General features: G+C 44.3%; 2 protein-coding genes across 3 annotated transcripts; both read left to right on the plus strand.

Annotated features, from left to right (window-relative positions):
• Positions 1 to 1,381: 1,381 nt before the first annotated feature.
• On the plus strand, positions 1,382 to 5,563 carry sdhaf4 (succinate dehydrogenase complex assembly factor 4). The gene is made up of 3 exons (XM_085369623.1): positions 1,382 to 1,506; positions 3,202 to 3,315; positions 5,294 to 5,563. Exons 1-3 carry the CDS (start codon positions 1,437 to 1,439, stop codon positions 5,401 to 5,403), a joined length of 294 nt encoding a protein of 97 aa, XP_085225749.1. The 5' UTR covers positions 1,382 to 1,436; the 3' UTR covers positions 5,404 to 5,563.
• A 1,487-nt stretch (positions 5,564 to 7,050) lies between these two features.
• cep68 (centrosomal protein 68) lies at positions 7,051 to 24,977 on the plus strand. 2 transcript variants are annotated; one of them, XM_085368972.1, is made up of 9 exons: positions 7,051 to 7,077; positions 7,306 to 7,408; positions 9,957 to 10,240; positions 11,757 to 12,788; positions 13,716 to 13,920; positions 14,124 to 14,284; positions 18,033 to 18,155; positions 23,331 to 23,427; positions 23,523 to 24,977. In XM_085368972.1, exons 3-9 carry the CDS (start codon positions 9,983 to 9,985, stop codon positions 23,693 to 23,695), a joined length of 2,049 nt encoding a protein of 682 aa, XP_085225098.1. In that variant the 5' UTR covers positions 7,051 to 7,077; positions 7,306 to 7,408; positions 9,957 to 9,982; the 3' UTR covers positions 23,696 to 24,977. The 2 variants fall into 2 exon arrangements, with proteins under 2 accessions (XP_085225098.1, XP_085225099.1); XM_085368973.1 differs by lacking the exon at positions 7,051 to 7,077 and having other exon boundaries at positions 7,282 to 7,408; positions 14,127 to 14,284.
• Positions 24,978 to 25,549: the final 572 nt, after the last annotated feature.

The raw sequence follows: 25,549 nt of genomic DNA on the forward strand, positions 1-25,549 counted from the left end.
TCCACTGTCAACTGGCAGTACAAGAGCAGAGGGAGTTTCTCGTTCTTCATCTGGGCAGCTGAACACTCCAGGCGCACAGTGCTGTACAACAGTTAGAGGGCTAAGTTCCAAAACGAAACTGCATTTTAAGTGACTGTTAATAATAATGTTATATCATTACATTATCATTCTGCATGCTTTAATGTCAAAGAATTATTTTACAGCTGCTGCTTGAAATAAAGTTCAAGTATTTTAATTGCAAGTCGTGTCTGAAATTTTATATTTTCAATATATACCAATACTAGGGCCATAGTGTGTGTGTGTGTGTGTGTGTGTGTGTGTGTGTGTGTGTGTGTGTGTGTGTGTGTGTGTGTGTGTGTGTGTGTGTGTGTGTGTGTGGTGGTGCGGGGTATTGTATGAAAATGTTAATTTTGAAGGGATGATGACTGCCATTCATTTAACCTCTTAGGTGGCATTATTTTATTGGCTGGTTGTTTATGATTCACTGTGTAAAGTTTTTATTCTAATAACTTTTGCTGCCACGTTAATTTGACAGCAAAGGTTATTCCATCTAAAATTTGGTGCACTGGAAATATAAAGTAGAATAACATGAAAACTCATCAATTTAACTCACTGGTAAATGCGGAGGTGCACATGATAAAAAGAAAAAATATGGCATGCATATGTTTATTATTGTTGTCATTATTATTATTATTGCTGTTGTTTTGTATTTGTATATTTAATTTTTCTTTTATCACTGTTTAGATCGGGACTATTTGTCATGATTATTTAAGTTTAATGGGAAAAAATACTTTTGTTGCACGTAAAAATAACACTCCATTCATTGTACCTGTGTGATGTAAATAAAACAGAAAAGTCCTCCACAGCTGTGAGATCACGTGTACAGTTCAGGTGTTGCAGGAGATCGCGTATCTTGTCTTGTACTGTGAACATTCTCCTAAGCCTTCCATCCTCGGTGGGTTTATCGGACAAATTTGGAAAAACTGTTTGACGTAGATGGGACGCAGCTGTGTAGTGACCCCGTGTTTTCCGTCCAGACCAGTGAGCTGTGATTTGCACACGCAGGGAGCGGCTGCTCTGCTTTCCTTTGCATTCTGTTAGCAAAGCGCGCATTTTTGTACTGCTTGATCTCATTAATTTAACTGAAAATTAAAACTGCGAACTAGATTAAAATTGGATGAATTGCACAACCTTATTTTCTACATGTGAAGCTGTATTTTAATTAAATAATTAAACCGACGAGTCAATATCAAAACGGATATTTAGCCTTTATCTCCCCCTGCTGGCTGCATGCAGCACTGCACTGGCTCGCCGATCACTTTTCGTCGCTAGATGATGATGAAAATTGCGTAAATGTTAGTCGACAAACAGTAACGTCATTGTATAAGTGCAGGCGGAGTACATAGAAAACAACTGCTGGTTTCTGTTTTTCAGAGATGTCTCTTCTGCGCGTGTGTTCCAGACAGCTGTTCTGGAAGAGTCCAGCTGTGGAGCCGCTTTTCACAGGTCAGTTTGTTCGCTTCAGTAAGAGAAAACGGAACCTCGAAAATGGACTATATTTGCAAGTTGTTGTTGTTCTTTAAATGCTTTATTTAATACATCTACCCGCAGAACAAAAGAACAGAGCCAGGAGGAGGTCCTGTACATAATTAATGAACAGAAGAGTCCGTATTCTAAATAGTGGATAAATGTTTCTTCTTGATTGGAAAGATGGTAAATGGCCTGTATTTATATAGCGCTTTACTCGTCCCTAAGGACCCCAAAGCGCTTTACACATCCAGTCATCCACCCATTCACACACTGGTGATGGCAGCTACATTGTAGCCACAGCCACCCTGGGGCGCACTGACAGAGGAAAGTTACAGACGGGATATGTTGCATTCTGTAAGGGAGAAAACTCACACTTCTTGACATTTAAGTGGGTCCAGAAGCAGCTGAGAAAGATCATAGATATGTGTTAATGTGTGCAACACACAACAACAATGTTCAGTGACTAAGAGCAAACCACAGCAGCCTCCGTGAACAGGATCCAGTAACCGTCACAGTGGCAGATATCCAGGAAAGGGTCTCTGGACAGCACCAGGCTAACAAAGAAGCTAACTGCACTCCACGAGCACCTGGCAGTACAAATGAACCAGCTGCTGATGGACAAGATTGACTTGGAATGGCTAAATGATTCCCAAGGATCCCCAGAAGGGACCAGTCCCATCCAACTACCACCAATAACCTGCCTCAATACAATAGGGAAGCACCTGTCAGGCATCATAAGTGCTAAGATGAACAGTACATGTTTCAATACATGATCAGGGCACTGAAGGGAATTGTCAAGCACACTAGAGGAGCAAAACATAAGCTAATGTTAGATGGAGCAGCCACACGAGACTGACCAGACTGAACAACCTGTGCACCGCCTGGATTGACCACAAGAAGGTGTATGTCTCACACATGGCTTCTAGAGTGCCTAGAACTGTACAAGATAAACAGTACCCTGAGAGCAGCAGCAACTCAGTGTTGATGCGGCGAACAGCACTACAGGGCAGGAGTGAAGGAAACATCGACTCACTGATCCATGCCGCTAACATCTGCAGCGGTGACATCAGAATGTCATTTGGACTGGAGAAATGTAATTGAGTGGTAACAAAGAGAGCAAAGGTAGTAATTGAAGGCAAAGGGGAACATTACTGAGGATAGCAATATGTACCTGGAAATCCCCCTGGCAAAGGGAAACCATGAAGAGGCGGCCAGGAAAGCCACAACCACCAAATATCTGCAGAGTAAGCTGAATGGGAAGAACAAGATCCAGGCAATCAACATCTACGCCCTGCTGGGATAATAAACTGGCCAAAGGAGGAAACAGAAGCCACTGACATCAAGACAAGGAACTTCCTTACCATGCATGGAGGATTTCACCCCAAACCCAGCACCCTAAGTCTGTATGCTAAGTGGAAGGAAGGTGGCCGAGGACTAGTGAGTGTTAACGCCAGTATACAGGAAGATAGGTACAACTGATAGTATGCATAGTGAATATTTTAGGCAGCAGAAACCTGAGAAAGAAGAAGAGCAAGAACAGGAACCATCATGGAAGGTCAGGCCCCTTCCATAGAAGAAGTGGCCAGGGTACAGATCTTCAACAAAACAAAAGTAGACAAGACGCCATTGAATAAACTGGAACCTAATACTTGAGTGTGTCTCTTCCTTCAGGGTGTTTGCGGGCAGCCAGCAGAGCGGTGAATGACAAGGAGCCATTGAAGAAGGCCAAAACCCCAAAAGGACGGTTTGACAACCTCGAAGAGACGAGCAAAGATGTACTAGAAAGTGAGAAAGAGACAAAGCGTTTCTGCATCTAGTTAACAAACAGTTACAAACTGCACTGAACAAGTTGACAACCAAAGTGATCAGCGAACAAACTGTAAATAATACTGTTAATAATCAGGGATGATGAAGAATGAAAGTGCTGTTTCTTTATTACAGTCTCTGTTTTTCGAAACACGAACAGAGATTAAGATAAAACAGGAGAGTAAAACTGTTGATGACCGCGTGGCCTAATTGGCCGTGTGTGTGGGACAGTGTTTAGCACTGTACTGGGTTCTCCTCCAACAGTCTTAAAGCATGCAGTTAGTGGAGTTGGGTTGGCTGGTCATTCTAAATTGCCTATAGTTGTAAATGTGAGTGTGAATGGTTGTCAGTCTCTCTGTTAGCTCTGCAACAGGCTGATGACCTGTCCAAGGTGTACCTCACCTTTCGTCCTGTGGCAGCTGGAATCGTGTCCTGCTCCAAATAAAATCAGAATTTCAGAGCTCCCAGTCAGAGTTTCAATCTGGAACTTCAGTTTGTACTTCCTATTCAGAAAGTCGGAGCCAACCCACCAACCCTGAGGGACCAGTTCAAGGTGATGGTGGTAGTGAGTTTAAACAGCAGTGGGACTGTAAAACTTTCATCTGTACTGCCACTGTTTTGGATTAAATAAGTGAGCCATAAGCAGCACACTGAGCCGCCTCTGTCCATGAACGCGCTGCAGGAGTGTGTTTAAGCTCTAAAAGCTAGTATGCTACATTGGTAGTTATACATGAATGTTTTTATGAGCATGCTATGGTTTTTTCTCACTTTTCAAACGTTGTTACTGGAACACACAAACTCAGGAGTCACATCCACGTTCTGTCCGACATCTGGGATTAGGGCTGCTCAATTAATCGAATTTTAATCTCGATTACGATCTGGGCTTTCAACGATCATTAAAAATGACTGAGCCGATTATTAGCCCCTCCCTCATGCTTTACTCTCGCGCTGCTCCGTGTGGCAAATCGAGCGCACCTCTCTGCATTTCGAACACGCGTCACAACAATTAAGAGGACCCGAGGGAAGCTCGGAAAGCTAAGCAGAAGTTATTTGGAGAGGAGAGTGACTGCCGTTGGTTAAAAAGAGGTAAAAACCTTCAGTGGTGTGGAAGCATTATGGGTTCAGTCAGACTGGATCAAGTAGACACAGTGTGTAAACTTTGCTACGGTGTAGCTGCACCACAGAGCAACACTGCAAAGCTCACTAAACATAGATGTTTACATTTATTTCTTATATTGCAAACATTTGCACTGTTATCAGTATTTGCACTATTTTATATTATTTTTTTGACAATCTTTAAAGTCATTATTCAACACATTGTTATCGTTAAATAAATATCGTCAAATAATCGAGATCTCAATTTCAGTGAAAATAATCGTGATTATCATTTTTGCCATAATCGAGCGGCCCTATCTGGGATGTTGGTTTTTGGGAAGTGGTTATAGGGATTAAGTTTAGAAATGGCTCACAAGTGCAAACTGTAATCTCCAGAATGACCATGAAGTTAAATCAGAAACGGCCAAAGTCGTTGAAATGGATTCAAACTTTCATATTAAGAAACATTTTTAGACTATGTGCTTAGTCCTCCTAACAAAACATTTTCATTTGAATGGACAGTGCGTTTATTTAGACAAGGTATATTTTTATATTTAATATGCATTTTCATTACAAATTGGTCTACAGCACAGGTGTCGAATTCCAGGCCTCGAGGGCCGCTGTCCTGCTTGTTTTCCAACTAACCTGCCCTTTTAGCTTCTTATTGGCAAAGCACACCTGATCCAGGTGATCAACAGCAGGTAGGGCAGGGATATCTCAAAAACAAGCAGGATGCTGGCCCTCGAGGACTGGAGTTTGACACCCCTGGTCTAGAGGTTTCAAAAGGTCTGAAACTCACCTTATTGTAAACTGAGAAAAGGAAAACTGTCACTGAAGATCTCAATTACTCTTATTTTTTCAGAGTTCCCTGATGATGTGAACCCTGTGACGAAGGAGAAGGGGGGCCCACGGGGTCCAGAGCCAACTCGCTATGGAGATTGGGAGAGGAAGGGCCGGTGTGTAGACTTCTAGCTCATTATCTGTAAATTAATATGTACCTTATGAGTATGGAGATGTACTGTAAAATGACATACTGATGCAGTTTGGATATGTATGTAGCCATTAGTGGTTTTCTGTCTTTTGTTTAATCGTGATGGAGGAGCAACGAGCAAGTTGCCAAATTAAAGTAATAAAACAACAAAGATACACTTTGTGTTTTCATTGATGTCAATAGAAGTATGACTACAGAGACACCTCTGTTCTGCTAATCTATTGACAGAAGAATTCCCCCACGCTGTTTTTCTACCATTTTCATTTTATATCAAAGCAGGTGCAGGAATATAAGCAGGTGCTTGGGTTCACTGCATGTGGAACGTGCACACTTACGTTGTGTTTGTTGTGTCTGGATCCTGTTACCATCATATACAGAGCTAACTGAACACTCAGGCCAGGCAACAATTACACATGAAAAAGTAATTAAATATCAGTCGAAACCTTTAAACACAGCCTTCAACTTCAAAGAGCCACAATAGTCTTCTGTCACAGACCTAGTTCATCTCATACTTAATGGGTTAATGTTCAAAAAAGTCAAAATCACTTACCGGTAAGAATTTTACGAGTTTGAGTTTGCACATTGATGGTGTTCTGCTACAGCTCTGAGAAAGACATGACTGTCGGTTCTTTCTCCACATATATATATGTTCAGGTTGATAAATATAAAAGTGCTGGGGTTACAGGATCGTGGTCCCATGTCCCTTCTTCAGGCGGCACCCAGCTGGGAGCCATGGGCTAAGGCCCGGCTACCAGGCACCCTCCGCAGGCCTGGCGCCAGAGCGGGGTCCCCTTTAACCCTACATCGGTCAGGGTGAACTGTTCCCTCAGTGTTGCACTTACAGGAGCCTTTAACCAATAGAATGAATAAGAAAATATAATAATGATTCTAATGACAGGCCTCACACTGACAGTGTGGGAAGATGCCTTGGAGGCTGCTGCGTGTGTGTGAAAATGATGGGAGGGGATTTACTCCGACACTAAGAAACCATTAATGTAAAAGAATGAATGACTTTTAAAATGTATGATTTAATAAAATTAATTGTATTTAGTATATTGTGATTGGCACAGGATTTTGAAGAGAAATGAGCTAATGATAAATGTAATTAAATCCAATTGACACTAGGTGATTGTACGTCCAGACTGGAAGATTGAGGGAGAGATACAAATCAGCACTTGGCAGAGTATAAAAGAGTGCACACAGGAGTATCCAGCGTTGTTACGTCCTCTAGTTCTTGTAATGAGCAGAAGACATCATCAGCTATGGGATTCCACAGTTAGAAATTATAGCAACCAATGCCAACACTGTGGTAAGAACAACCAAATCTATTGTATCCACACAGAGACGGGCACTTTGTGCATCTTTGAACACTACTCCACCATAAAAATATGCTGTTATTTTCTGCGTCGTGTTGCTGTTTGCCTGTTCGTCTATTCTGTAGGTACATTGAGCTCATATCCGGGGCTCAGTTCCTTGCGTGTGTACACATAACTGGCCAATGAAGATGAATGTCGTTATTCTCTTTTGTTTGTTTTTTGTTTTCTCCTGCTGCACTCTCGTCCAAATTCCAGTAGGTGGCAGCAACGCTCCTGTAAGTTAGTTTGGCAACGACCATAAAACTCGCGAGAAGAAGAGCTCCGTCACAGTCACGTACCGTAAGAAAGACCCATTCGCTTTTTTTTTTACCTTTATTTTATGTGTTTCTGTAATTACTACTTACTTTTGTGTCGTTGAAATGTATCTTATGCCAAATATGTTTTATATACAACAAATACCAAGCTATAATAAAACACCAGTAGGCTAATAAATATAGCCGAGTGGCAGTAAATCGACATTTCCTTTATAAGGCACAACCTGGATGCTAATAACACTGTTTTGAACAGGCTTGTACTCAGCAATCATTACGGCTCTAACGACTACACCCTGCAAGGAGGCAGGCTGGGGACCAAGCTACAGCGGATGGATGCTTCGAGCTGAGCTACGCTGGTAAATATCTGTCGTTTCTTTTCCTAAACAAGATAGATTGTTTTAATATATTTTCTATAACTGGCTGTTGGTCTGACTTACACACACACTGCTGAATAATGGGAAGTGTCATACAGTTTGAACAGGAAACTTTATGAGGCTGAAAATGTTTGAGTTTGCCGTGTAACAGTGGAAGACTTCCATCACAGAGCGAGGTTCGTCAGTAAGAGTCAGCGCGTACTTTGTTACTTGTGGGTTTTGTTTGGGCTGGTGTTTTTTTTATCCGGGCTGTCGTTCGTGGACTGTGACGCTCAGCACTACAGACTAGTGAAGATGAACCATGACCGAGGTCATGAGGGGACAGAACATTAGTCCTCTGTGCTTGTTGTTGTCGTCGTTTCCTCCACGTCCACGCTGTGTCTGATGATGACTGTATGTAGTCAGAGAACCGATTTGTTCTATGCATCGCGAACATGCGGATATCCTGTTGCTGCTGGAGTTAAAAAGGGAATCGTTTTGTTGCTGTGTTGCATTGAATGTACTGATCTATTTACAGAGTGCGGTGCAGTGAAGTAAACTCGAAACTGTATTATTTGCTTCAGCAGTTTACAGCAGCAAAATTAAATTAATATATAAGAATAACAGGGGCAGCACGGTGGCACGGTGGTTAGCACTGTTGCCGCACAGCAAGAAGGTCCTGAGTTCAATTCCACCATCCTTCTTTCTGTGTGGAGTTTGCATGTTCTCCCCGTGTTTGCGTGGGTTCCCTCCGGGTACTCCGGCTTCCTCCCACCGTCCAAAGACATGCAGCTTGTGGGGATAGGTTAATTGGATAATCCAAATTGCCACTAGGTTTGAAAGTGAGTGTGAATGGTTGTCTGTCCCTGTGTGTTAGCCCTGCGACAGACTGGCGACCTGTCCAGGGTGTACCCCGCCTCTCGCCCTATGACAGCTGGGATAGGCTCCAGCGCCCCCCGCGACCCTGAAAAGGATAAGCGAATGGATGGATGGATATAAGAATAACAGCATAAACAACTTTGGACCAGAAACAGAACATTAAGCAATGACATAATTTAAGAATCCAAAGCACCCATCACTCATAGACCAGCTTTGCATCATATTTAATTGCCGACTGCATCTGGGTCCAAGGACTTGCTCGTTAGGGCTAAATGATGAGCTACCTGCCACATATCGTTGCCTTCTCTACAGCGCTCAAGGACAAACCTTTCCTTTTTTACCCCGCCGGGACCTATTTGGACACTCCTTCAGTTCAGAGGTTGCAATTGGGTTTATGGGATTTGGCCTGGCAACAAAGGGATGATTGCTAGTCTTTTTCATTGTTTATTATTGTTGCTGTTTTTGTTTTGGTTTGTTTTTTTTGACTCCCTTGACCTCCATACATCTAAGTACATCTCTGTCATGTGTATGTTCATGACTGCTGTTTTCCTGCTTTGCAATAAGAAGTTCAATTTAAAAAAAAAAGAATCCAAAACACCTGCTGCCTCTAGTTTGAGCCTTTTGTATGATGACATACGTATGATGTATGATGATTAATCTGAGAGAACGAATCTCAAATCTCATAACAGTTGAAAGTTTATATACATGTATATCTGGCATGCACCTGGGCCTGCTCACTCACCCTTGTTAGATGCTGGAACCACCTCAACTGGCTCCTTTTAATGTAGAGGAGTAGCGGCTCTATTCTGCCCCTCCCTCCCAGAGCTCCTCAGCCCATCTCTGAGGCAGAGGCCAGCCACCCTTTGGAGGACGCTCATTTCTGCCACTTATATTAGCGATCTCTTTCTTTCGCTCAGTACTCAGAGCTCGTGATCATAGGTGAGGGTAGGGACATCGATTATTATTAATATTAATCATTTGGGGCAGCACAGTGGCGCGGTGATTAGTACTGTTGCTTCACAGCAAGAAGGTCCCGAGTTCCAACCCACCACCCGACTGGGGCCTTTCCGTGTGGAGTGGTTCTCCCCGTGTTTGTGCTCCAGCTTCCTCCCACAAGTCCCAAGACATGCAGTCAGTGGGGTTAGGGTAACTGGAGAATGTGAGTGTGAATGGTTGTCGGTCTATTTGTGTCGGGTTGGCGACCTGTCCAGGGTGTACCCTGCCTCTCGCCCCACGGTGGCTGGGATTGGCTTCAAGATGAGTAAAGAAAATTCCAAATATCAAAAGCAACAGTTTAAGTGTGTTTATGGTGACTTCATGTTGTACATTCATAAACCGACAACAGCAATACATATTAACAAAATATCAGTTGTTTGGACTAAAGTTATCAGAGGACTTTTGTGCATGATTTCAGAAGAAAAGTTGAGCAGAACCTTGCACTATTGGAACTTTAGTTTTTTTTTATGGCTCTATGTTCTGCAAATTTTCAGCAACAAATTATTTGCTTCATAATCTGCTGAATAAATGACATCCTGTATCCTAGAAGAGGAAAACTCTTCCTAGCCAGCACATCTGTTGGATAAGAAAGGACAATAACTCTAGTTTTACCAGACGTTGGATAATTCTTTCTATATTTTCTCATGTACTTTGCTTCTTTCTTGTGTTATTTCAGGGCTGAGGCAAGTCTCCTTTTGTGCAATGGAAGTGAAGGGATGCCGCCAGCGCTGGAAATTAAATTGCAGAGAGCTACAGAGCAAGAGATGCTCAACTCCAGAAGTCACTGAAAGAGTCAAGATAGAAAAGGGGGACAAAGAAGAGCCATACAAAGGTGTTACCATGGCAGCAACCTCCAAGTATCTGACAGGCAGGCAATATCTCACTAGGAAGCCTCTGTTTTCTGTAGAAGAGCATGTGTCCATCTTAAAGAAGACACGTCCACAGAGGCTCATGGAAAAGGTAAGGAACATGGAGAAAGAAGACCTCCAAGTAAAATCTTTGTCCTTTTAGATGGAACAATACAGCAGACACAGAACGACTTGGCTTTTGTCAAAGGTCCCATATCATGAAAACGCATTTATATAGTGTTATAAGAATTTTATAAACTGTGAGGTGTAAAATATGTGGTGTCTCTTGCTTCTAGACCTTGTAACATCTCCGCCTCCCACACTTCAAAGTCAGTAAAAAATGTTCTGTGAAAAACATAACTAATCCGTTGGCATGCAGCTAAGATGAAGCTGCTGCCACACAGTGGCAAGGAACCGAAGCACATGTGCTGGTTAATCCCAACATGCTCTGCTGAAACAAATGAATCTGCGCATTGCATCAGTGCAATGACTGCGATTGGCTTGTTCAGTATCGTCGCTTCCTATTATGGATTTCTGCTTTATTTTTCAGCTGCTATCCCTTAAATCAGCTGGAATGTCTAACCTCAAAGAGACTAACCGTCAGCTCGTGTTTGGGTGTCAGAACTCCAAAGCACGAAGGCTAGGCCACAGGCTCTACATGGGTCCAGCACAACAAAAGTATAACTTAGGTGTACTTACAGTATAATCGTCTCCCACCCTTACAGAACTGAAAGCCCAGTGAATTACTCTCTGAACTCTGTAGCTCCCTAGCAGGGCTAATTAGCTAGTCAGCTTTGAGTTAACGTTAGCTCTATATACCCACAGGCAGAGCTTTGGGGACAAGCATGATGTGGATTTATAACCAGTAGAGAAGCTGATCCTGTGTGTCTGTGTCATCAGCAGCTACTCCAGTTTCCTTTAAAGCTATAGACAGTAAATCATTGGGTTAGAAATTAAGCTCCAGGCAGTTGTATAAATGTATGATACAAAATGATCTTTGTGGTATTTTGTTGTTTAACTTGAAATGTAGGGGCAGCACGGTGGCACGGTGGTTAGCACTGTTGCCGCACAGCAAGAAGGTCCTGAGTTCACTTCCACCATCAGGCCGGGGTCTTTCTGTGTGGAGTTTGCATGTTCTCCCCGTGTTTGCGTGGGTTCCCTCCGGGTACTCCGGCTTCCTCCCACCGTCCAAAGACATGCAGCTTGTGGGGATAGGTTAATTGGATAATCCAAATTGCCACTAGGAGTGAATGTGAGTGTGAATGGTTGTCTGTCCCTGTGTGTTGGCCCTGCGACAGACTGGCGACCTGTCCAGGGTGTACCCCGCCTTTCGCCCTATGACAGCTGGGATAGGCTCCAGCGCCCCCCGCGACCCTGAAAAGGATAAGCGGAAGCGAATGGATGGATGGAACTTGAAATGTAAATGTACAGTATTTCAGGGCTTTAACCTCCTCATTTATCCATAAATGACTGCTCACTTAAGAATGTATGCCATCCTTGTCACTTTCTATTATTCTCTTCATCACTTTGTAGCTTAAACGTCTAAGCTGATGTAAACGACTAAATGCCAGAAGCTTTTACTCTGATGCAATAATAAGGTTTATAATGCTACAGTATTTTTCTTGCAGGAGAAACAACAGGACAGAAGTGAACATCATAATATTAAATTCTTGCCCAAACCAAGAGAGGAGCTCATCCCACAGAGACTTAGCCCGTCTCCCATTGAAATATCACTTCCCTCTACCTCTGAAGAAGACCTGGGCTCACCCTTGGGTGTTTCAGAGCTGCACCATGAGGACTCCGCTACATTTGGAACATCTTTCCCTGGAAACAGATTGGCTCAGCAGAGCCTCTCAAGGTCTAACTTTAAAGTCTGTGGACTTGACCTTCCCCCGAAGCCCAGACTGACCTCCACGGTCCTTTATCCTACGTACAGCCCCTGTTCAAACAAACGAAGCCAAGCTCAGCGTGTGATAGAGAGCCGGAGGGAGAGAAGTTGGAGAGAAAGAAAACGGTGTTCTTTTGGAGTAAACTCCAAAGAGATTCCCAAGTCTCCCTATCAGGCAGACTACTGGGCCTGTGCCATCCCTGAAACTCTGCCCCCATCTCCAAACAGGCACTGCACAGCATGGGACCCAAACAAGGAGTACCAGGAACTGCTGGATTACACCTACCCACTAAGACCAAGACAGGTAGACAGTGAATGGGACAGCTCCAAGAGCCTTCAGGATGACAGCCTTCAGACAAACCTCAACCTGCAGGACTCAGGAATTGCAATGGGCCACCTATGTAGTTCCACCAGCCTGCCAGGGTTGGACATTTCAACCGGTGCAAGAGGACAGAGCAGTGAAAGAATCGCTCTCAGCTCGAATTATATGTCACCTGACCTGCAGTTTATCACTAGATCTTCAGGTGAACCACCATCCCTGCTCTCTTTGTCCTCGGACTGTCTGGACTGCAGTGAGGATGGAGGGGAAAGAAATCCTTTTGTTAATGATAGTCTCAATGATCAGCACCATATGCGATCCACATCTACCTTTTCTGCTTTCATACGCTCTGAAAGTGTACTTCGACAGTCCAGGTGTGTGCACGGGGACCTGGATGAGGAATTCCGGCCTCTTCCAGACCAGGTGGAGGAGCTGCAGCTCCTGTCCAGACAGGTCAGTACTATATGTACGCTGACTTTACCACTCTGGTGATTGTGCAAGCAGAACCATTTACATCAGCGGTCTCCAACCTTTTTCGCGTGTTACGTTTCGGTGTTGTCAGTGTTTTGTTTTTGCGTGACTGTCATGTGTTTCCTGTTTTACTTTGAAGGTCTGTTGTTATCTTAGAGTGTTCAGTTTACGTTTCCTTGTCTCGTCAGGTCTAATTTGCCCCAGCTGTGTTTCCCTCCTGTGGTCTATTCCCTGATTGCTCCTTCTATGTATTTAAGCCCTGTGTGTCAGTTGGTCATGGTCGCGATCTCCCCCGTGTTGTAAATAGTTTGGTGTTTTGTTGTAAATAAATAGTCTGTTGTAAATAGCTGTGAATGGGTTTGTTAATATTTTCGTTTGAGACACCTTCGTTTTGGGATTTTGGTGGAGAGCTTTAGTTTTTTTCTCGTGTGTTTTTTTTTTTCTTATTTTTATTTTCATACGTTGCACGCCGGTTGCCTAGGCCGGGGTGTAACACGCGCCACGGACCGGTTCATGCCCGGCAATATTTTCACGGACCGGCCTTTAAGGTGTCGCGGATAAATACAACAAAATAAAACTAGTACCGGTACCGAAAAAAAACAAGATTTATTCATAACACACGTGAAAAGACCCAGAAAAACCGAGTTAACGATAAAAACGATAACAAAATAACTGAAAACCGATAAAACCCCTGAAAACCAGACATTTCACACCTGAGCCTCAACTCTCACGGCCCGGTACCAAACGACTCACCGACCGGTACCGGTCCATGGCCCGGGGGTTGGGGACTGCTGCTTTACATCATTGCTAATCATGTTCACAACGTTGTATTTTTACTGTGCATTCCTTTAGCAATTCTTGCTAAAGTAGCAAAACGCATCACATCATCACTGTGGTCCCTGTGTGCAGGTGAGGGAGATGACAGCTCAGCTGAGCTGGCCTGTCACAGCTAACTGGGACTCTCTGGAAACATGCACCACCTCCTGGCCCTCTTCTATCAGCTTGTCAGGAAAACAAGAGGAAAGGACTAAAGTCAAGGAGCTCCAGGAGGACAAACAAGACAGAAATGACTTTAAAAAGTGGAGCACAGAGCACAAAAATGCTCCTCCAACAGGTATTTGTAATAAATATTTGTAAGGATGTTTAGATTGTAGCCCTGTACACAGTTAAAGAATCAAATTACCTTCACTGCAATGGATATATTTCCATCTCTTTATCCAAAAGAGTTCGGATTAATTGTCAGGGTTTGCAAGTGTGTGATTTTGAGATTTCTGACCTTAAGGAAAATACAAACAAAAACTATTCTCTCTCCGTCAGCAGCGGTTTACGTAGGGCATGCTGACGGTGGCTTGGGTCGCCCTAGTCTCAAGAAGGCTGAGACTCTGGTGGACCGGCTGTGTGGGCTCAGCCTGATTGATAATCCAAAGGAGAGCTTGGAGGGCCAGGAGCACAGTGACTCTCTGATGCAACACATCAAGGTAGGGACGCAGTTGGGTCTGTGACTAATTTTTCAGACTGAAAGTCATCAACAGATTAAACTCCTGCTATGGCAGATGTCACTAATGAAGCCAGTGTAGGGTTTTGTATGGAGTGGCTATCACTGCTTAGTTCAGGAAGAGAAGTAGCAGTATTATGGCGCTTTAAGAGGTTTACATGACCACTGATTATTCCTCTTCTCTGGTGTTTGCATCAAGTAGTCCCTGTCTAATAAAGTGCTTTTAATAGTGAAAGGTCCACTAAACCTTGACTGGAAAGGTGAACCTATCACGGGCATCAGAATCAGAATGGGTTTATTGCCAGATGTTGAGGTTTACAACATTAGGAAATTGCTGCGGTGCTTCAGTGCAAACAATAAGAATTAAAGTGCTATGTAGAAAGAAAGATATGTGCATGAGATATACATGAGATATAAACATGAGAATAAGAATTATGAGTGCTACGTAGAAAGATATATACATGAGTGCAGGTGGTGATCAGTGCCAAACATGAAATGATGCAGTGACACAGCGTAGGGTCATGTGTTAGTGGCGGGGACAGTCATGTGGTTATTGTTCATGTGTCCAACAGCAGAGGGGAAGAAACTGTTCTTGTGGCGAGAGGTTCTGGTGCGAATGGACCGGAGCCTCCTGCCTGAGGGGAGCAGGTCAAACAGACTGTGTCCAGGGTGAGAAGGGTCAGCTGTGATCCGAGCTGCACGCCCCAGTGTCCTGGAGGTGTACAGGTCCTGCAGAGATGGGAGTCTGCAGCCAATCACCTTCTCAGCAGAGCGCACAACACGCTGCAGTCTCTGTTTGTCCCTGATAGTGGCTCCAGCGTACCACACGGTGATGGAGGAGGTGAGGATGGACTCGATGATTGCAGTGTAGAACTGCATCATCGTCCGTGTTGGCAGGTTGAATTTCTTCAGCTGCCTCAGGAAGTACATCCTCTGCTGGGCTTTCTTGATGACGGAGGTGATGGTGGGCTCCCACTTCAGGTCCTGGGTGATGGTGGTACCCAGGAAGCGGAATGAGTCCACAGAGGTGATGGGGGTGTCAGTCAGGATGATGGGGGGGAGTGGGGCTGTGTGCTTCCTGAAGTCCACAATAATCTCCACTGTCTTCTGGGCATTCAGCACCAGGTTGTTGTGGCTGCACCAAGACACCAGACGTTCAACCTCCCTCCTGTAGGCAGACTCATCCCCGTCAGAGATGAGCCCAATAACGGTGGTGTCATCTGCAAACTTGATTAGCTTGACAGACTGGTGGGTGGAGGTGCAGCAGTTGGTGTACAGGGAGAAGAGCAGAGGAGAAAGAACACAGCCCTGAGGGGAGCCGGTGCTGATGGTCCGGGAGTCCGAGACATTCTTTCCCAGCCTCACATGCTGCTTCCTGTCCGTCAGGAAGTCAGTGATCCACCGGCAGATGGGATCAGGCACATTCATCTGGGAAAGCTTGTCTCGGAGATGGTCTGGAAGGATGGTGTTGAAGGCAGAGCTGAAGTCCACAAACAGGATCCTGGCGTAGGTTCCTGGGGAGTCCAGATGCTGCAGGATGAAGTGTAGGGCCATGTTGATGGCGTCGTCTACAGACCTGTTGGCTCTATATGCAAACTGCAGGGGGTCCAGGAGGGTCCAGTGCCAAAACCCAAAGCCCCAGGGTCAACAGCCGCAGGCTGGATCTCTTAAGATCTCACTGTTGGGTTTGTAAGGCCATGTTACTCCTAAATTTCTATCTTGTTCAAAGAGAAGATATAAAACAAAGTTCTAAGCTAATCGACCTTAGTGTTCTCCTTTTTAAAAAAGAATCAATAAAGAATCGATAAAGAATTGAATCGAAAATGGAATCGGAATCATGAAAATCGTATCAATACCCATCCTTAGTTCTGGGGTCTTTGGACATCTCTCACTGGTTTTCTTTCCAGAATCTTTTAAATCTTTCACTTCCTTCCTCTGCCAGGCTTGTTCTGTACTGTGTGACTTTGTTTGAATTTCTCAATGATATGTATCTGTGTATTCCAATATTTCAACCATTATATGATTAAAAGCACCATGAATAATATGTACTGTAGGGCTGCCACAAACGATTATTTTTGATAGTCGACTAATCAGATCATCATCCATTGGACGTAAAACGTACAGCTTATTGCACCAGCAGCATCTGCTCTTGTACAGGCAGTGCAGAATTATTAGGCAAGTTGTATTTGTGAGGAATAATTTTATTGTTGAACAACAACCATGTTCTCAATGAACCCAAAAAACTCATTAATATCAAAGCTGAATGTTTGTGGAAGTAGTTTTTAGTTTGTTTTTAGTGTTAGCTATTTTAGGGGGATATCTGTGTGTGCAGGTGACTATTACTGTGCATAATTATTAGGCAACTTAACAAAAAACAAATATATACCCATTTCAATTATTTATTTTTACCAGTGAAACCAATATAACATCTCCACATTCACAAATATACATTTCTGACATTCAAAAACAAAACAAAAACAAATCAGCGACCAATATAGCCACCTTTCTTTGCAAGGACACTCAAAAGCCTGCCATCCATGGATTCTGTCAGTGTTTTGATCTGTTCACCATCAACATTGCGTGCAGCAGCAACCACAGCCTCCCAGACACTGTTCAGAGAGGTGTACTGTTTTCCCTCCTTGTAAATCTCACATTTGATGATGGACCACAGGTTCTCAATGGGGTTCAGATCAGGTGAACAAGGAGGCCATGTCATTAGTTTTTCTTCTTTTATACCCTTTCTTGCAGCCACGCTGTGGAGTACTTGGACGCGTGTGATGGAGCATTGTCCTGCATGGAAATCATGTTTTTCTTGAAGGATGCAGACTTCTTCCTGTACCACTGCTTGAAGAAGGTGTCTTCCAGAAACTGGCAGTAGGACTGGGAGTTGAGCTTGACTCCATCCTCAACCCGAAAAGGCCCCACAAGCTCATCTTTGATGATACCAGCCCAAACCAGTACTCCACCTCCACCTTGCTGGCGTCTGAGTGGGACTGGAGCTCTCTGCCCTTTACCAATCCAGCCACGGGCCCATCCATCTGGCCCATCAAGACTCACTCTCATTTCATCAGTCCATAAAACCTTAGAAAAACCAGTCTTGAGATATTTCTTGGCCCAGTCTTGACGTTTCAGCTTGTGTGTCTTGTTCAGTGGTGGTCGTCTTTCAGCCTTTCTTACCTTGGCCATGTCTCTGAGTATTGCACACCTTGTGCTTTTGGGCACTCCAGTGATGTTGCAGCTCTGAAATATGGCCAAACTGGTGGCAAGTGGCATCTTGGCAGCTGCACGCTTGACTTTTCTCAGTTCATGGGCAGTTATTTTGCGCCTTGGTTTTTCCACACGCTTCTTGCGACCCTGTTGACTATTTTGAATGAAACGCTTGATTGTTCGATGATCACGCTTCAGAAGCTTTGCAATTTTGAGACTGCTGCATCCCTCTGCAAGATATCTCACTATTTTTGACTTTTCTGAGCCTGTCAAGTCCTTCTTTTGACCCATTTTGCCAAAGGAAAGGACGTTGCCTAATAATTATGCACACCTGATATAGGGTGTTGATGTCATTAGACCACACCCCTTCTCATTACAGAGATGCACATCACCTAATATGCTTAATTGGTAGTAGGCTTTCGAGCCTATACAGCTTGGAGTAAGACAACATGCATGAAGAGGATGATGTGGACAAAATACTCATTTGCCTAATAATTCTGCACTCCCTGTACTGTATGTTCCAGGTCTTCTGTTCTCACCTGGAGCTGCTCATCCAGCAGCTGAATGCCATGTCAGAGAAGATGGAGCTGCTGACTGAACCCACTGTGGACGTGGATCGTGGGAAGTCATCTCTGGCTGACTACCAGGTGAAGGCTGAGCCTCTCGAGTTGTTACACTGGCAGCAAACACACAGTCCTGCCCTGAAAAACGTTACTGTGTCTGTTTCACACAGGCTAAAGCAGCACTACTGAAAGTTTTATCAGTGTGCATGTTAATTGTTAATTGATTTGTAATACAGAGAAATCCTTTGTTTGATGAATTAAGCAGTTCAGTGGCGATAGCAAGTTTGTTTAAATGACACATTTCATCACATTCAAAATCCACGTTCCCAACAGCAAACATAAAAACCTATATATGTTTACAATGAAGACAAGAAAAGGTGTAAGTTTACAAATGTGCACACACACAGACAGCTACTGTGAGAACACAATGGTTTGAGTCTGTTTTTGAAATGCACACCTCAGCTCAGCAGGAAGCTTGTGCCAAAGAACAGGACTACAGTAACTGAAAGCACCTGCAGCACACTTAGATCATCATGGGAAGACTTAAAACATCTGCACCTGATGACCTGAGAGTTCACACTGGGTTATAGACACTGAAGCCGGTAGCTTGCTGGGGGGAGCATTGAGAGCTTTCTGAACTAATCGAAGGTTTTAGGTAAAAAAAAAGGAGTGGCTACACAGGTTCATAGACGCCCCCCTGGAAATAACTTGTATGAACAATTTGAATCTGGCTTCATTCATTTCATAGTACAGAAACACCTCAAATGATCTTTTCACTGTCTACACCAGTTAACTCTGGTGTTCCCCAAGGCTCTCTCCTGGGGCCTTTGGTTTTTATTATTTCTCCTACCTCTAGGTAGAGCTGGGCGATAGAACGATAACGATATGTATCGCGATATAACTTTTACTCGATAGAGAAATTAAACTATCGCGATAGACCTCGCCGCTCTTCTCCTCTTAAAAAAAAAAAAAAAAAAAAAAGGTCAGCCAATCCAAATTAAGTAGCACAGAGCCGAACCAATCACAGCCGCAGCGTCACGTCGCGTGACTTGTTACGTACAGCACAAGTGCCAAGCCGCACGTGTGTTTGTTTGGGAAGCAGCCAGCGGGTAATGGAGGAAATGAGTGTGCCGACTAGAAAAATCAACCGAGCGTGACCGAAGAGAAAACAGATGATGGTTCCAATGCCGGAGAGATTGTCGAACAGAAGAGCCATAGAAGTTCCGTAGTGTGAAGGTATTTCGGCTATTTCAAGTCTGACAAAAAACAGAGTAGCGTGCACTGTAATTGTGCCGAAAGCAAGTCTGCAAATACAATGAACTGGTGCATGCGTCACACTGTGCGCCACGTTATTGTTTCGGTGAAATGAATTTCTACAATACTGTTAATTCTACTCTCTGCAGTGTTTAAATGCTTACATATACACACTGTTACTGTCCCTCCACACATACGACTCGGTTCTGCTTCTATGCCCCAGCTTTGTTTACTTTTTCCCACCGAGGCTTCTAGACTTCTGATTGGCCAACATTTCTGCACGGTTAGGAATCTAGCGCCACCTGCTGCTTTGGCATGTTCATAGCAGCGTTTTCCTTCATTTCTGCCTTTATGTGTGGACGGGATTATTTTTTAAAACGAAAACGGAAAATCTCAGTTTTCAAAAATACCCGTGTACGTGTGGACGTAGCCTCAGTCTCTGACTGGAAGCGCTAATTCGTCATTCGGCTTTTGTCAGACTAAAGTAACTGTTAAAACTGTTTGAAAAGCTCAGCTATACAACAAGGAGAGATTGAGAATTTCCTTTTAGTTCTCAGTTTATTTGATATTGACAAAAGTTAGTTTTGTCTGTTCTTCTGTAAAACAAACTAAGATTTATTTTTAGAATTTATATTTTGTTTCTAAGTGGAATTGACAATTTAGTCTGTTTTGTTTGTTCTGTTTTGAAACTTAAACGCTTTAGCGGCTGCCTTTTGTGTAGTTTGCAATATTTGCCTTTATTTATCTGAAAAAGTCTCATGTTCCTTAAGTACATCTACCCTGTTGAACTTATTATGGGAAATAAATATTTAAATTAAAAACAAGCTGCTGATTATTTCACATTTTACTTGTGAGCAACGGCACATTTAAATCTTACAAATATAGTTATTTGGCTTATATCGTGATAGATATCGTTATCGCCTGAAATGAAAAAAACATATCGTGATATGAAAAAATCTCATATCGCCCAGCTCTACCTCTAGGTAATATTTTCAAGAAATATAACATCCAGTTTCACTGCTGCACAGATGATGCCCAGCTCTACTTCTCTTCCAAACCCACATCTATTTCTGATTAAGTGAAATCAAGGTTTGATTTACTCATAACTAAAGTTCTGACAGTTTTTCACCATCCATTGATAACTCAGGTTAAGAATCTGGGTGTCATCCTTCACAGCCCATATAAATCACATCATTCATCCATCCATCCATCCATCCATCCATTTTCATCCGCTTTGTCCGGGGCCGGGTCGCGGGGGCAGCAGCCTAAGCAAAGAGGCCCAGACCTCCCTCTCCCCAGCCACCTCCTCCAGCTTATCCGGGGGAATACCAAGGCGTTCCCAGGCCAGCCGAGAGATATAATCTCTCCAGCGTGTCCTGGGTCTGCCCCGGGGCCTCCTCCCGGTGGGACATGCCTGGAACACCTCACCCAGGAGGCGCCCAGGGGGCATCCTTGTCAGATGCCCGAACCACCTCAGCTGGCTCCTTTCGATGTGGAGCAGCAGCTGCTCTACTCTGAGCCCCTCCCGGATGGCCGAACTTCTCACCCTATCTCTAAGGGAGAGGCCAGCCACCCTTCGGAGGAAGCTCATTTCTGCCGCTTGTATCCGCGATCTCGTTCTTTCGGTCACTACCCACAGCTCGTGGCCATAGGTGAGGGTAGGGACGTAGATCGACCGGTAAATTGAGAGCTTCGCTTTTACACTCAGCTCCCTCTTCACCACGACGGACCGGTGCAGCGTCCGCATTACTGCAGCTGCAGCCCCAATCCGTCTGTCGATCTCCGGCTCCCTTCTCCCATCACTCGCAAACAAGACCCCGAGATACTTGAACTCCTCCACTTGGGGCAGGAACTCATCCCCGACCCGGAGTGGGCACTCCACCCTTTTCCGGCTGAGAACCATGGCCTCAGATTTGGAGGTGCTGATCCTCATTCCCGCTGCTTCACACTCGGCTGCGAACCGCTCCAGTGCGAGCTGGAGGCCTTCACCCGATGAAGCCAACAGAACCACATCATCTGCAAAAATCAGAGATGAGATTCTGAGGCCAACAAAGCGAAAGCCCTCCGCCACTTGGCTGCGCCTAGAAATCCTGTCCATAAAAATTATGAACAGAACCGGAGACAAAGGGCAGCCCTGGTGGAGCCCATCACCCACCGGGAACGAGTCCGACTTATTGCCGGCAATGCGAACCAAGCTCTTGCAACGGTTGTATAGGGATCGAATGGCCCGTAGCAATGGGCCAGACACCCCATATTCCCGCAACACCTCCCACAGGACACCCCGAGGGACACGGTTGAATGCCTTCTCCAAGTCCACAAAACACATGTAGACTGGTTGGGCAAACTCCCATGCACCCTCAAGTATCCTCGAGAGGATAAAGAGCTGGTCCAGTGTTCCGCAACCAGGACAAAAACCGCATTGTTCCTCCTGTATCCGAGGTTCGACTAACGGACGAACTCTCCTTTCCAGCACCCTGGCATAGACTTTCCCAGGGAGGCTGAGGAGTGTGATCCCCCTGTAGTTGGAACACACCCTCCGGTCCCCTTTCTTGAAGATGGGGACCACCACCCCGGTCTGCCAGTCCACAGGTACTGCCCCTGATCTCCACGCAACATTGCAGAGGCGTGTCAACCAGGACAGCCCTACAACGTCCAGAGCCTTCAGGAACTCGGGGCGGACCTCATCAACACCAGGGGCTCTGCCACCAAGGAGTTGTTTAACTGCCTCAGTGACCTCGCCCCCGGAAATTGGCGGGTCATTCCCCTCATCCCCAGACTCTGCTTCCTCCTCGGAAGACGTGTCAGTGGGATTAAGGAGGTCCTCGAAGTATTCCTTCCACCGCCTGACAATTTTCTCAGTCGACGTCAGCAGCGCTCCGCCAGCACTATACACAGTGCAGGTAGAGCACCGCTTTCCCCTCCTGAGACGCCTGACGGTTTGCCAGAATCTCTTCGAGGCAGTCCGAAAGTCTTTTTCCATGGCCTCTCCGAACTCCTCCCACACCCGAGTTTTTGCTTCAGCCACTGCCCGAGCCGCATTACGCTTGGCCTGTCGATACCTGTCGGCTGCCTCCGGAGTCCCACAGGCTAACCAAGCCCGATAGGACTCCTTCTTCAGCCTGGTGGCTCCCTTCACCTCTGGTGTCCACCATTTGGTTCGGGGATTACCACCACGGCAGGCACCAACCACCTTGCGGCCGCAGCTCAATGCAGCAGCTTCGGCAATGGAGGCGCTGAACATGGTCCATTCGGACTCAATGTCCCCAGTCTCCCTCGGAATGCTGTTGAAGCTCTGCCGGAGGTGTGCGTTGAAGATCTCGCGGACTGGGGCCTCTGCTAGACGTTTTAATTTTAGTAATACTAACCGCCTTCATCCTTCACTTACTCCAAACAGCACTGCCATACCTGTCAATGCTCTCGTCACATCTCGTTTAGATTACTGTAATTCTTCTCCATGGTCTAACACAAATCTCTCCATAAACTGCAGTTAGCTCAAAATTCAGCTGCTCTTTTTCTCGCTGACATCTGGACTGCTCCAAATGCATGTTAGTTTAGATTTTTAGATTTAGATTTTGTTTTTGTTTTTTAAATTCCCACCAGGCTGTCAGAAAGGTGTTTATGTTAAGGCTTGTAAAGCAGTTATTATGATTAATAATGGAGCTTATGGAAGGCAGGTTAGAGATTTTTAATTTTCCACAGAATGGTGCTCTAGGTCTAGCTGTGGGCTGTCACGCCAGCTGTGGGCTGTCACGCCAGCTCCATTGATCCATTTTAAAACAGAGAAATCTGTTGGATAAGAAATGAGGTAGTTCATGCTTAGATTTAGTTGAATAAATGAATCCTGTCAGCACCACCCAGATATCTGTAGGTCATAGTTTATATCTAAGGTTAAGTCTAATGTGAACTTTGAACAGTAAAAACTGAGAACCTTCACAGACATAAAAACTGCATCGTTCATCACTTCATGCGTTTTCTGGTCCACTCACTCGGCTCTTTTGTTGTCAGAGCTTTCAGAGAGAACTTAGCAGCCATCAGCCGCTGGCCTCCTGCGTTCTGAATACGGGACAGCTACTGCTCAGCTGCATCAACAGCACCTCTCCATGTCAGTCTGTTACAGCATGCTCACTAAGAAATACGGAAACTAAATACTTGTTTTCTCACTGAGTCTGACTGTTCTTCCTCTCTTCTCTTTTACAGTTTTAAGAGACACCCTGCTCCTGATTGAGAGTCAGTCAGAAATGCTGCAGGCCCACAATGAACACTTCTTCTCCTCCATCCTGTCTGCTATAGACAGCTTGGGTCAGCCCAATCAAGCCAGTCCTGTCCAGCAGAGCACAAAGTGTCCTGTAGTGGTCCAAGAGTCAACTTAACAGACCCAACGACAGCTGACCAGACCTCACGTCTGCATCACAAATATAAATATTTGGTGTTATTTCTGTCTAAGAACTCTGCTTTTGATACAAGGCTCTCATTTACTATTCACAAAAAACACCAGTTCATTTTTCACATAAGCCTTCAGGACCAGCACCGAGCCACCAAAACACAAAATTGTTCTTTTCTTAGTCTTAATATCGCACTGTTTTTCTGCCTATACTTAATATCACATTTGTCTTTTCCAAGACATTCACAGAAGTCAAATTAAAAGTCTGTTAACCATTTCTTTTCAAAAAGGATCTCTGTAATCTGATTTCCAGACGCCAAAGTAAATCAAACACTACATTAGTGCAGCGACTAGATAAACTATTGTGAGGCAAACGGAGACACATAGTGTGCAGCACATATATCATGGCCCACAATGAACACAGAAGCTTTTTACTCCAAAAGATAATGTTTCAATTACTCCAGGGCAGGAACATAAAACAGGACAAATTAAAACATGAGCCCTTGACTCCTATCATGATGGTTAATCATGAACTGTGCAGCTGCAATGCACAGACAAACGTCTGTTTTTAGCACTGATAAAATACGAGTTTCACTCACCAGAAGCACAAAGTGCCTGGATGGTCTGTACCACACAGCAAGTGAGGTTTTTGGTCACACCGTTCCATGAAAATACAAAAGGTGGAGAAGTCCTATCAGTGACTAAGTGTTCTTAACTTTATGGACCACTTTTTTCAAATAGATGAATTATTTTTAAAAATTGCAAAGGCCCTAATTATTTGTGTAGTAGGCTGTAAACACTCATTTTAACATGTGAGTCTAAGCACTTTTTAATTGGACCGTGTGTGTAAATGAACACATCATCGAAGCACTTTCTAGCTAACGTCCACAGTTCAGCAGACCAAAGCTGTCAGGGATCAAACCACCAGACTTCCAGTTAGTAGATGACTGTCTCCGCTTCCTGAGCCACTCCTACCAATTGTTCTGTGACAGCTGCCATTTGCTGCAGTCACATGATCAATCATGGACACACGTCCTCTGGTGCCTGAAACAGAGATGTTGACAGGGAATCCTTTGGATCCTATCGGTTGTATTGTCATCTGTAAAGTTTGTAGGCTGAATTACAGTTTTGCTCAATGCTCAATTCTCACGGCAGAAAAGAAATGGGACGTATTTTATAAAAGGCGCTCCAACAATCCAAAGGTTTTTCACATATGTCAGAGCATGAATAGTCAATCACTTCAACTCTGTGATGAATGAATAAAAAGCTTTCAGCACCCTTTAAAGACTAAGTCATCAAAATGTTTCTTTCTTTTCTCAAACCCAGAAAGAGTTCTGCATAAATGTGGGATTAATGTAGTTTTTCAGAAACAAATGAAACGTGAAGGATGTTTCTGAAACTTTACAAAACTGGTGGAATGGGGAAAAAAAAAGCAAACTAATGTAATCACTTTACTAAATACGACTGATCCACTGCTCATCGCAGTAATCAAAATATCTAATCAGCCTTTCACATCATTGCATTTAGGCATGTGGACATAGTCGTGACCGCCAAACCAAGCATCAGAATAAGGAAGAAAGATGACTGAGCGTGGTTGTCGATGTCGGACGGGCTGGTTTGAGCATTTCAGACATTGTTGATGTTCTGGGACTTTCCCACACAACCATCACAGGGTTTACAGGGAATGGTCTGAAATGGGAAACTATCCAGTGAGCAGCAGTTCTGAGTTATAACAGAATGCTCAGACTGCTTTGATCTGAAATGAAAGTAACAGTATCTTAAACACTCATTACAAACAAGCAGTGTTGAGTAAGTTAGTTTAAATTAGTAACTTAGTTACATT

This window comes from Diplotaxodon limnothrissa, linkage group LG13 (assembly GCF_057381915.1).
Source record: "Diplotaxodon limnothrissa isolate DT_005_m linkage group LG13, D_limnothrissa_male_GT1.1, whole genome shotgun sequence".
NCBI lineage: Eukaryota > Metazoa > Chordata > Actinopteri > Cichliformes > Cichlidae > Diplotaxodon > Diplotaxodon limnothrissa.

Coding starts and splice junctions, on each gene's coding strand:
- sdhaf4 (XM_085369623.1), top strand. CDS start 1,437: ATGTCTCTTCTGCGCGTGTGTTCCAGACAGCTGTTCTGGAAGAGTCCA. Junction 1,507..3,201: donor TGTGGAGCCGCTTTTCACAG/GTCAGTTTGTTC, acceptor CTCTTCCTTCAG/GGTGTTTGCGGGCAGCCAGC. Junction 3,316..5,293: donor GAGCAAAGATGTACTAGAAA/GTGAGAAAGAGA, acceptor TTATTTTTTCAG/AGTTCCCTGATGATGTGAAC.
- cep68 (XM_085368972.1), top strand. CDS start 9,983: ATGGAAGTGAAGGGATGCCGCCAGCGCTGGAAATTAAATTGCAGAGAG. Junction 12,789..13,715: donor TGCAGCTCCTGTCCAGACAG/GTCAGTACTATA, acceptor CCCTGTGTGCAG/GTGAGGGAGATGACAGCTCA. Junction 23,428..23,522: donor CATCAACAGCACCTCTCCAT/GTCAGTCTGTTA, acceptor TCTCTTTTACAG/TTTTAAGAGACACCCTGCTC.